Below are 12289 nucleotides of genomic sequence, written 5' to 3'. Positions count from 1 at the left end.
GAGTGAGCCTGTGTTGCTTGCTAGCATAGGCCTTATCAACTCGGCCACAGCTGAAGAGATTCCAAATTGCCTTATGACACTCTTGGATTTTCTCCTGCTCATAATTCCTCCTTCCTGCCTATGACTGGCAGGCTTCTTCCACACCGCAGTAATGTGGGACAGCTAATTATCTACCAATCCACCTTGCTATACTGCACTTGGCCACTTTTATCTGCACAGGACAGCTGCACTCTGTGTGTTTGAAGTAACATGTCAGCCTCTGCTAATGCAACAAGACTTACATCCCTAATGATGTCTCCACACTTTGAAGCAACAACTCAAAGCCTAATTAAAAATTCAGATTCATTCTCACCGGCTTGCTGGATTTTTTTTTTTTAAACTGCCCTTCCATAGAGCCTCGAACTATCTTTTAAAATATCCCATGAAAAAGTAATATAAATTATATTTTTAAAAATACAAAAGAAGTCAAGAAAATGGGGAGGGGGGCTGTAGTCAGTCTTAGGCTTTGTGTCTTCTAAAAATGGCTCCAATTGGAGGAGAACCAAGACACCACTGTAGATGAGATAAGCACGTCGGCCTTGGGCTTCTACTCTGCAAAGGCCAGAAAGCACAGTCCACCCAGGGAAACAAGGATCATGAGCTACTTTGCAGTCCACCCAGGGAAGCAAGGATCATGAGCTACTTTGCAGTCCACCCAGGGAAACAAGGATCATGAGCTACTTTGCAGTCCACCCACTTGGTGTTTGGAGGCTGGAGCTTTCAAACTGTAATCAACTCAGACTGTGTAAAGTTTAAGGAGAAATCTATCTTTGAACTCAGAAAAAGAAAGCAAGGTAAAAAACAAAAACATAAAACAAAAACAAAACAAAACAAAAAAACTCCCAATAGCAAATGTCATTTACATTGTGGTTTCACTGAGTGAAACTCCTTCCTCCAGAGAAGTATTGCAATGTCTGCTAAAAGTAAACGCAAGGACTTCCTATTCCAGAAGAAAGACTTAAGCTCTTTAACTCAATTTCACAACAGAACTTTTACCTGAAATGAGAGGTGGCACCCCCTTCTGTGGCTTTGTATAAACAAACACCGAAGGACTAAAGCTGTTCTTCCCCAACCCTTTTCTCTAATGCTTTGCCGTTAGGTGTTGTAGTTATATTTTGTTGATTTACTTATGTATGTCTTTCACTATTGTAGCAGTGCTGAGGACTGAACTAAGGGCCTCATACATGCCAGGAAACAGCTCTACCACCGAGCTCTATCCCCAGACCCACTTTCTATTTTGAATAGAGTTACTTTAGTATCAGGGGTTCACAATAGTAATCTGCAAGGAATCCATTTGCTCCTTCCTTTTGTTTGTTTGTTTTTTTAGATTTATTTATTATTATACATAAGTACACTGTAGCTAACTTCAGACACACCAGAAGAGGGCATCAGATCGCATTACGGGTAGTTGTGAACCACCACGTGGTTGCTGGGATTTGAACTCAGGACCTTCAGAAGAGCAGTTAGTGCTCTTACCCGTTGAACCATCTCATCAGCCCCTTGTTTTTTTGGTTTTTTTTTTTGTTTTTTTTTGGTTTTTGGTTTTTTTGAGACAGGGTTTCTTTGTATAGCCCTGGCTGTTCTGGAACTCACTCTGTAGACCAGGCTGGCCTCGAACTCAGAAATCTACCTGCCTCTGCCTCCCAAGTGCTGGGATTAAAGGCATGCGCCACCACTGCCGGGCCCATTTGCTCCTTTAAGACAGTATCTAACAGCCTGGCCTGGTAGCAAAGGTCTTTAATCCCAGAACTTAGGAGGCAGAGACAGGTGGATCTTGAATTGGAGGCCAGCCTACACAGCGAGTGAGTGAGGTCCAGGACACCCAGGGCTACTCAGAGAAACCCTATCTAAGAAAAAGGGAAACCAAAACAAACAAGCCCAATAACATCAAAAGCCCAGTATCTAACATGCTGTAAGTCTCAGCAGCTCTGAGACTTTCTTCAGTGCCTCAATGACTTTTAAGTACTAAGTGATAAACTTCAAATAATCTAATCAGTACCAAGCTAAACCATCACCTTCATGATCTCAGCCATAAAGGAGCTAAGCAAACTGTTTTCCAAGGAGGAAGAGTCAGTGGTAAAATTTCCTTTTCCAATATAATGAAATGGGAAAGGGGACTCCCACAGGATCATGTTGTGAGAAGGATCAGAAAGTCCTAACACTGACTTTAGAATCTACAGCTGCAACATATGCCTAGCAGGATTGCCAGTGGACCAGTCTCTCACTGGTCTGCAGCTTCCAGGTAACAAGACTTACAAATGACAGCAATATATTTCATTGTCTCAGTCATGGTCAGACGTCAATAGTGGTCAGACTTTGTAGGCACAGACCAGTAGAGGGGAAGGCTATTCCATCTGGTTCTGTAGGTTCTCCTTGAACTGGACCTGGGGCTGTGGGAAACAGAAATGGAGCAGGACCTGACAGGTGGTGTTGGCTATCGCAGCTTGAATCTTAAAATTCTCAGCTGAGTTTCCTATGTTCTAGGGCTTGCTCCAGTTTCTAGATGCCTCTCTCCAGAGCACACCATCTCCAAACCAAGGGGTTCAGGCACAGGAAGCAACTGGTTTCCTACCAGCATGGAAGACGCGGCCAGCTCTGTTCAAAGAGCAGGATGCTCCACTTAGGAAGATGAGCATTAAGAGAAATACTGTTGTCATATAGCCCTTCCAGGAGATCTACCCCCAGATGCCTCACCTGTAATGGCAGTAGGTTCCTTTCTCATTCCAGCTAGTGGGAGTTAGGGATGCTGGCACCTGTCAGAAAGCAACTTGCGACTGCTAAACAGATCCTAGGGGTCCAACAACTTGACCTCTGCCTACTGGGCTAACGTACCACCTAGCCCTTTCTTCCCATCTCACTAAACTTCAAATCCTAAACCATCCCCCCGCCCCCCATTCTTCAACAGGAGCCTTCCAGAAAGGCCACTCTTTGACCACCCAACTTCTATTTATTCCAAACAAGAACCTTTCCCCATCAGACACGTAAACATCCCTGACACACTTTCTTCAAGCATCCAGAACACCTGCTATAATTGTGTTACTTTGTAAATTAACTGATAGAGATCTCAGACCTAACAGAGTACCTGGCACAAAAGAAACACTGAATAAATATTTGAAGGCTTTATAAAGAAGAGCAGCTCATCTCTCGAGGTAATCCACTTTAGAACTCTTCATCAAGAAGTTCTGCTTTATAAGTACACAGAAATTCTCTTCCAGCAGGGCCTAAGAGCACTTGCTGCTTTTTTTACAAGCTAACTCAAGTTCAGTTCCCAGAACCCATGCCACACTGCCTGTACTCCAACTACAGGGATCCAACGTCATCCTCTACCTCCAATGGTACCCACATGCAAATGTGACACACACATAAACATACATACATACATATATATGTATATGTGTGTGTGTGTGTGTGTGTGTGTGTGTGTATGGAGGGGGGGGCTCCCCATAATCTGCACACACATGCTGCCTTTACTGCCCAGACCCACACTGATAATTCTACCCCAGACCTCTGGCTCCATCTTGCCTGCAGATGTGTTTGGCTTGACCTATACTGTATTATTATTATTATTATTATTATTATTATTATTATTATTATTATTATTTTAATCTCAACCAATTGCCAACTTTTTAAGAAGCAAGGCCTTTCTACATCTCCTAAAAAACAAAGCAGTGGAATGACACTAGCCTGGACAGTGCCCCCATGTTGCCTCTGGATAACCACAATGGGGACAGTGTAGCTCTGCCCTCCTGCAGCCCTGGCAGTTCCTAATGGCTACAGTGTCTCACACCTCTCCTACTGACCTACACACCCAGCCTGCTTCCTTTCTTCTGCCTAACTGACCTTGGGAAACAGATGTAGTGCCATAATCACAAGTATGGCAACCTCACACGAAGGATGCTTGGTTCTCCATTCTTCAACAGGAACCTTCTGGAAGCCATGCTTTCACTACCCAACTTCCTGCTTACTCCTGCATCCCTCAGCCCCCAGTTCTGTGATGAGGCCTGTGGTCACAAGCTACTCAGAAAACCAAAAATACATGCAACATCTTTAGTCCTCAAAGGTCCCTGTCCCGTGTCATCATCGTGTGTGTGTGTGTGTGTGTGTGTGTGTGTGTGTGTGTGTGTGTGTGTGTGTGTACATGCTCATGTCCCCACTTACAGCTTGTCCTATCCTTAATCACTCTTACCTCTTTCTAGAAGGGGTGGGAACAGAAGTGAGCTGATGAGACTCAGGCTACATCAAAGCTCATGTGCCTACACTAAACACCAACCACTAAGAAAACAAGAAAACTCAGTCTCGTGGAATAATAGGTTACTACAGGGAGACCAGAGGTATTCTATCCAGAAGGCTAGTCTCTGGGCAAAAAGTACTAGCTATTTAAAATTCTATACAACAGGGACCCAAAGAAAGAAAATACTGTTATCAAACATTCAAAACAATAAATCAAATTCTAACACAATTTAAAATGTTACAAATAAAACTGCAGTGTCCTATCACCTGGGGAAGAGGAGGAACAGGTGGAGGCGGCAGGGACACCAGCCTGACCACCCACACTAGTGGTCACCAGCTGTCTAACCTGGAGGAGAAAGATGTGTGCATGCTCAAACTATTTTCTTCAGTTTTGTACATTTAAAAAACGGACAACTTTTCAATAACAAGCTTAAGAGTAAATAAGTAACTACAACAAACTGCACCTTCAGTACTTTCTTCAGAAATCTCAGAGAGTCGTTTGGCAGCACGTGCTTGAGATCTGTACGTGATACTCAAGCAACTCTGCAACATGGCCACACTGACAACCCAATATCAGCGGAGGAGCGGCTCGGCTCTGACAGAGCTGCAAGTGTCTCCATTCTCAGTCTGACCACCTCACACTGAGCAGACTACACCAGCATTTACATGCAGACACTTCTGTTTACTAAATGCTCTTCTACAGAGCCTTGTGCTGGTTAGGGTTTTGGTTTTAGTCTTGTTGGAGTTTTTTGTTGTTGCTGTTCTTTGGTTTTTGTTTTGACTTTTTTTTTTCTTTTTCTTTAAAATATATTTCCCCATATTAACCACATGAAATGAGGAGACACTGAAGTTCAGACGGGTTTTTAATAACACTCAGGAAGTTACACAACTGATAATTGGCTGAGTCCAAATCGCTGTCGCTGTTGCCCCCACGATGCTCTGAAGATTAGCAGATTCCTACAGAGTCCAAGAGGATCCACCACGAATTTCACTCCAGCTCCTGGCAAAAGTGGAGTTTTGGAAGGCTCTCACCTAAACCCACCCACTTAGGCTGAAGGGATCAACTTGGCAGGCAGAGACCAGAAATAGCACCGACATGTTATGAAGTGTGAAACCGTGGCCTTTCCCTTCCCAAGCCCAAGTCCAACCCAGGCAGGGCTGGCAAGGAAACTAACAAGCACAAGGAACGCAGCCAGCTAAGGCAGGCATTAGCGAGAAGGAAGTCCAGCCAGCACGGAGACAACAGCAGTCAGCAAAAGCCATTCAATATGTTTTTCCTTCAGCTCATTCTTAAGTTCAAGTTCAACTCAGAGTCACCTATTACGGATCAGCTTTCTTCTTCTCCAAATATTTAATTCTCAAAGGAAGAAGTAACAATCTCCCCAACTTTATACACAAACATACAAACGAATCAACATTATTTGCATGTTTTCCTCCTTGAAAAGAGTCTGTAGTACATAAATAGATATTAAGTCATTCAACACCAGGTTATGGCCAGGACAGTATATATGGATGAGAGAAAACTATAAGGCTCACCTAAATACAGATGAATCAGCTTGTACTTGCACGGACAGCAACAACATGTGTGACCACAGACGGGCGAGGGTGGCCAGAGCTGAGACACCACACAGGATCTACATGGAGGGCTAGAGCCAGAGCCAGCCTTCTCATGAAGGCTCAAGATGCACTAGCCTCCCCATCCAATGCCAGCAGAGAGATGAGAAATGTCTGAGAGCTGCTGATCTGCCCATGGTTGAGGCTACAGATTCCACTCTCAGGGCCCGCCTCTGTGTATGGACATTCTATTGAAAAGGCCAAAGAAGCCTACTTCCTTGATCACCACAGGAACAGAGCAAGGCTGTTCCGTGGCCCTGTGATTCCCTCTTCATCTCTCTCTGCTACACATTCACCACTACTTTCCAGGGCCTCTCTAGGCCTTGCCAAACCATCCATCCGAATCACTGCTTCCTTTGGTGTCTGTTTCGATCACCAGCTGAGAGACTAGGAAAGGAGTAGGCGTGAAGGCCTGGCCTTGGTCACCTTGTGTGGCCAACAAAGTCTCACCTAAGACCTCTCAGAGAAATAAAAAGACCTCTACTTCAAATTTGTTAGAGATGTTAAACAATGAGCAGCGGTTCGTGTGGCTTGGGCAGTGCTGTCTTGCTGCATAGGGAGGCTTCCCTGTCTCGGGCATCTCTGCTCACTATTTACACCATGGCTGTTTTCAATGGACAGACACCTCTACCTAGACAGGCCCTTCTCCTGAAGGTGCCCTGCCCTGGCTGCTGCTCTTTAATTGAAATGAAGCTCCAACGTGCACTTCTGATATTTTTTTTCTGAGAGGAATCCCCGCCTCCTTCTCCTCCCAGGCTCCATACAGCAGCTGTGTGACCAACCTGCTGGTGTGTCTGCCAAGTTCACAGCAAGTGTGCCCAGCATAGCACAGCTAAACACCAAGGAGGACTCACTGGCCTTGAGCCAGACCCTCGCTGATAGGAAGCCTCAATTGTCATATAGTGTTAAGTGGGCTTAGAAAATGCCTGGTGAAATAGCTCCCAGGGTAGATATGCCTTCTAACAAGCAAGCATTGAGGATTAAGCATTTTACCTGTGTGACCGTAACTCTTTCTTTAAGGCCAGTGGTTCTCAACCTTTCTAATTCTGCGATCCATTAATACAGTGCCTCATGTTATAGTGACCCCCCCAACCATAAAACTATTTTCATTACTACCTCATTACTGTAATTTTGCTACTGTTATGAATTGCAATGTAAATATGTAAATATCTGTTTAAGGGTCATTCAAGCCCCAAAGGGGCCACAACCCCCAGGTTGAGAATCACTGTTTAAGGCAACCTCTCCCCCCTCCCCCCACCAAGAGGAGGCCATGCAGGAATATCTTCTTGCAATTCTCTAAATACCTAGTATACAGCTTAGGACACTATCAAGGGTAACTGAAAAATATTTAAAAAAAAAAAACAAAAAAAAAACAAAACACTGCATGCATGAACAGTAGTCAGCCACGGCTTTACATTGATAGGTGTGCCATCCAAGTCACAGAGCAGAGCTTAGAAGACTCAACCAGCACCAATGAGATTATCCAACAGGCAAGTGTCTACTCTGGAATTCAGGTCTCTGGACACCCTACCATGAGACCCTTCCCACTGTGTGACACCATTCAACCAAAGCTGGTTGCATGAATGAGTAAGCAGAAGCAAGTGTCCCCAGACCCCATCCCCTGTCTGCTCCTCAGACCTTAGCATTGATGGCTTCAGTTCACCAGACTCCCGAAGAGACAATGATTAGGTTTCTGACTTTTCCCTATGATCTATGATGTCTGCTGCCAGGGAGGCAGCGTTCAGTGGCAGCTTTCCCAGTAAAACTGATAGCATAAATCACATAGGTTAAAATTTGGGGCCATTATTTAAAAAGAATAAACAAAACAAAACAACAACAACAACAACAACAAACATAAAAACAAAGACAGGAGTAGGTAACCCCAGCTGGAAAACTTTTCCAGGGAAATTTTAAGACAGACTGCTTTTCAAACCATCTTCTCTATTTCTCTATGAGCAAGCACAAGAACTGTGTCATGGAAACCACAGAGCCGAGAGGCTCGTCGGCCTTTGTGAGCTATCCCCAGTACAGCCTCCAGTGGGCACAGTGTGCAGCTATTAGAGCTTCAGCAGAACAACGGACCTCACGGGGAAGGGGAAGCCACTTTGCAGTTTCTCAAAGTCAAGAGTTGCTTTTGGAAAATTTCAGCAACAAAACAACTTAAAGGTCTGGAAATTGGCTTTGAAAATTAACAGGTCGTGGAGCAGTGGTGGCACACGCCTTTAATCCCAGCACTTGGTTGGCAGAGGCAGGTGGATTTCTGAGTTTGAGGCCAGCCTGGTCTACAGAGTGAGTTCCAGGACAGCCAGGGCTACACAGAGAAACCCTGTCTCAAAAAAACCAAAAAAGAAAAAAAGAAAGGAAAAGAAAATTAACAGTCTACAGATCTCATAAAAGGAGAAGGTTAAATAAAAAAGTCAGCACCTTCAGGGGGAGGGGAGTATGTGCAGACACTTTCTTCCTGCAAACGGAAAAAAGAAAAAAACAAAAAACAAAAAACAAAAACTTGTTGCCCCAACCATCCAACTGAACCTAAGGGCATTAGTCTCCGAATCACCAACAGAGTCTCTATCTGCAGAATCCACATTCCAGAACAGAGGGCACGTCGTCTTCATTTTAGGCAACTGGCCCACATTTATTTCAGATCCACTGAACAAACCCCAAGGCTGGCAAGCTCTACATTAAAGGCCAGAAAGCTAACTGGCACTGGATTTATCATGCACAAGTACTTCTCCCAAAGCTGGCAGTCTGGCTACTTTAAAAAGGGGATTCTTCTGACAATTTCCCAGATCGGAGCAAGTGGCAGATCAATGTACAGCTCAAGAAGGGAAATTTAAATACAGTAAGCACCACTCCTTTGAAAAAAGGAGCGAAGCCACTTTACATTTTGCCAGACAAAACCCTGTCCACAGGAGGTCCGTTTTCACAATGAGGTTGCAAAGGTGTTAGAGAGGGGCCAGTTGGGAAGAGATAAAGGGCCATTTGGGCACACACACACACACACACACACACACACACCAGCTTTTCTTCTTTTTCTTTTCCTAAAGTGTTTAAAGCGGCTCCCTACCTGAATGACAGTGTGTCAGGATCACCTTTTGTTAAGGACCAGGGTGAGAAACCATAAAATTGCTGCCAGAGTCTTAGAAAGAGCAAGCCTTTAGATTACAGGAAGGGGAGGGGGGACCATCCCTCATCCTGTCCTAGGAATTGAGTGAAGGTGGCAAAGGCCGCCTAATCCTGAAAGCAAAACTTCAGGTTGCAGCACCTGAACTCCCTTTTGATAAAAAAAAAAAAAAGAAAATCCTCTGTGGGAAAACACAGTTCTGTTTGTTTCTAAATTAGCGCGTTCACCAAGGCAAAGCAAATCTAGATGGGTTTCACTGCCTCCAAAGCCCTTCCACCCCTAGGAGATCAGGGCGCCAGCAACCAAAAAATGCACATGGAAGAAATTAAACTGAACCTAAATCTAAGAGAGGGCATAGGAAGCAATGGAAAGATGCATTTAAAAAGAGTAATTGTTATCATGGAAATAAAGAAAACTCCCCTCCGCCGCAGCAGGTCAGGGCCGGATTTCTGCAAATAAATGTAAATTTACCCTCCCAGCAAAGCTATCTCTCCACCTTAGAAAAGCTAGCATGGTGATAGAACTTGTTTTAAGCAAACAGCATGCAACCTCTTAGGGGGCCCGGATGGAAGTAGGTTTCTGGGCTTTTTTTTTTTTTTTTTTTTTTAAGAAAGCCGTCAGAAACCTGAATCCCAAAGAGAAGCAAAACATCTCGCCCGTAGGAGGTGGAATGGTCACTCTGGTTCGAAATCAGAAACCTATTTTGACACTACATTCCTGAAAACTTCGGTCTTTCGAAGGCCAATCCCGCCACCATTATTGCAGAAATGCACAGTTAGTTGTCTGGAGCACCAGGCTGTTTCGCTGGCTTCGTACTCGGAGTGTCATCTCATCAGTTTCTAATTGAGTGGGCCTTCTTCGCCAAGAAGATGAGAATAACGGCGCGATAGGATCTCCAGGTGGTTGCTGTCTAGCAATTTTTACAACTGTGGGTTATTAGTAGCATCCTCAGAAATCCTTATCAGCCAAAGGCAATTAATCTACAACCCTAGGGAAGGCCAAAACACGAAGGGAAAAAAAAATGGAAACCCTATTCACCTTGTCCTTCCCAGCAAAGGCACACACAAACTAGAAATTACACAGCGGACAGCAGGCGACAGAGGGCCGCAAGAGCGGAAAGAAAATAAAAAGAGTCCTCAGAAGGATTGGAGCGGGGGATCCGCCAGGCCAGCCCCTCCCCTCCCCCAAAGCGACAGGGCAGGGAGAGCGAGCCCCGGCTGCTGGGCCGTCCGGACCCCAACAGTCCTGCGGCCAAGGCGGACGCTCTACCTTCCCTCTCTCGCCCACCGGTGCGCCAGGGTCTCCAGGACGCTGGGAGGTTTCAAGAGGGCAGAGTGGGGGGAGCCTTGGAGAATGCCCCAGGTCGGGCGGGACCCGCTGCCTAGGGATGGGGACACAAAGAGGGAAAGGGAGTTTGCAGGAGTGACGAGTGAAAACAAATCTGCGAAGGAAGAGAGTGCAAACTAGAGGAAGGAGGCGCGGATAGAGCAGAGAATCCCCAGCCAACAAGAAAGGAGCCGGGGCCGAGGAAAGGGGGAAAGTGGGTGCGGGGCAGAGGCTCTGCAGAAGAGGGCAGCAGCAGATGAGTATACGGGACGGAGAGGACTGGATGTAGAGAAGTCTGCAGGAGCAGCGAGGTCCCGCTGCCGGCTAGGGCGCTCCGTGCAGCGCCCGGGGGCTCTGCGCAGCGGGAGAGCGCTGCCACAGTGAGGCGGCGCGAAGGGGGTCGCTTACCTGCATGGTGACCACCCCCAGCTCCTCCGCCGCCAGCCTCCGCATCTGGCTCGCCAGCACTTGCGCCTCATCCAGGATGGAAAAGTCGGCGTCGGCCACGGCTCCCAAGATCCAGCACGCCACCAGGCAGAGCAGCCAGAGGGGCGGCCGCGGGGCCCCAGGCCAGCCAGGGCAGCGGGAACAGCGGCGGACGGGAGCGGACGGCCTTACGGTCTCCTCTTCCTCCGGCTCGCGGGCCATGCCGCCTCCGGCCACTCCCGCCGACGGGATTCGGGTGCTGGCCGCCGGAGGCGCGCAGCCCGCCAAACTTTCCTCGTCTCCTGCGCTCTCGGCTCCGCGGCGCGGCGGCGGTAGCTGGCAAACTTAGGGGGCGCCCGGCTGCAGCGCGGGCGCGCGGGCGGCCACCATCGCCCGGCGGCAGCGGCTCCGAGACCGCGGCGCCCGCAGGCCGGGCGGCTGAGAGCACCGGCGGAGCGCCGCCGCCTTCGCTTCCCCGAGTCCCGGCGCAGCCCGGAGACGGCGGTGGCGCCACCAGTGCAAGCGGGGCTGCGCGGCCGGGGCGGTCTCCCGGCGAGGAAGGAGAGGGAGGTTTAAAAGACCTAAGTGAGAGAAGAGAAAGGAAAGAAAGCGGCGGGGAAAAGGGAGGTGTCTGGTGCCACCACGCTGCGCTCCGGCTCCGTACACTTCCCGGCTCCGCCGCGGCCGCTGCAGCGGTGATTTATGGAAAGAGGAGGGAGGCGGGGAAAGTCCCGCGCTCGCCCCTCCTCTCTCTGGCTAGCACAGGGCGACGCCCTGGGACGCTGGGGGCCCGGGACACTGGGGGGCCTCGCTTGCACAGGATCCTTCTGGCCCGAGAAGGGGACTATTGAGACCTTCTCATAGCTGGCCAGGCGACCCCCCACCCGCTCTTCCCGTCTCGGTCCGAGCAGGGGATCTCGGGTCCCAAGTGTTACAGGCTCCACCTACCCACCCCCCACACCCCCCAAAGTCCCTTTTAAGTTCGAGAACTCAGGTTTTCTGCCTGACAGAGACCTAGGAAGGGAGCAACTCCCTTTAGAGCCTCAACTCCCTTTCCGCGTTGTTATTAGTAACAATAGCTCGCCCTCGTGGGCTCAGCGGACTTGGTTTGTTAACCAGCTATCATGCGGCCAGCACAATACTCTGAGGTCTACATTCAGTGTGTGTGACTCATTATCCTTTAATCCCAGGACCAGGCTGGAGGTTGTATCTTGATCCTGAACTTTTAGGTAACAAACTCGGAACCTTAGAGAGTTGCAACAAATAGCTGAAGGTCACCCCAGGATAAGCGACTGACCCAGAGTTTAAGCACAGTATTACTTTCAGGCCTTTGCTCTGACCTTCCACTGGGCGCCCTCTCTCTCCCTCCCCACCTCTCTTTTTCCCTCTCCCTCTCTCTCTACCCTCTCTTTGTGTGTGTGTGTGTGTGTGTGTGTGTGTGTAAACCCATCTGACTCCATTACAAGCAAAAATAAACGAAAACAAAGCTGAAACTCATAGCATCCACTTGCTCTCCTAAGCATGGGTAGG

General features: G+C 47.8%; 1 protein-coding gene across 1 annotated transcript in view; it reads right to left on the bottom strand.

The window, feature by feature from the left end:
• Cachd1 (cache domain containing 1) overlaps positions 1-11017 on the bottom strand; it is a 224674-nt gene extending 213657 nt beyond the window's left edge. Inside the window, exon 1 of the mRNA XM_031377946.1 lies at positions 10742-11017. Within this exon, the coding sequence (XP_031233806.1) occupies positions 10742-10981 (240 nt within the window). The 5' untranslated portion in view covers positions 10982-11017. The remainder of the gene's footprint in view (positions 1-10741) is intronic.
• Between the last annotated feature and the right edge of the window lie 1272 nt (positions 11018-12289).

This window comes from Mastomys coucha, unplaced genomic scaffold, assembly GCF_008632895.1.
Source record: "Mastomys coucha isolate ucsf_1 unplaced genomic scaffold, UCSF_Mcou_1 pScaffold18, whole genome shotgun sequence".
Classification (NCBI taxonomy): domain Eukaryota; kingdom Metazoa; phylum Chordata; class Mammalia; order Rodentia; family Muridae; genus Mastomys; species Mastomys coucha.
Note: the sequence above shows the minus strand (reverse complement) of the source record. Positions and strands in the feature narration are given on the sequence as shown.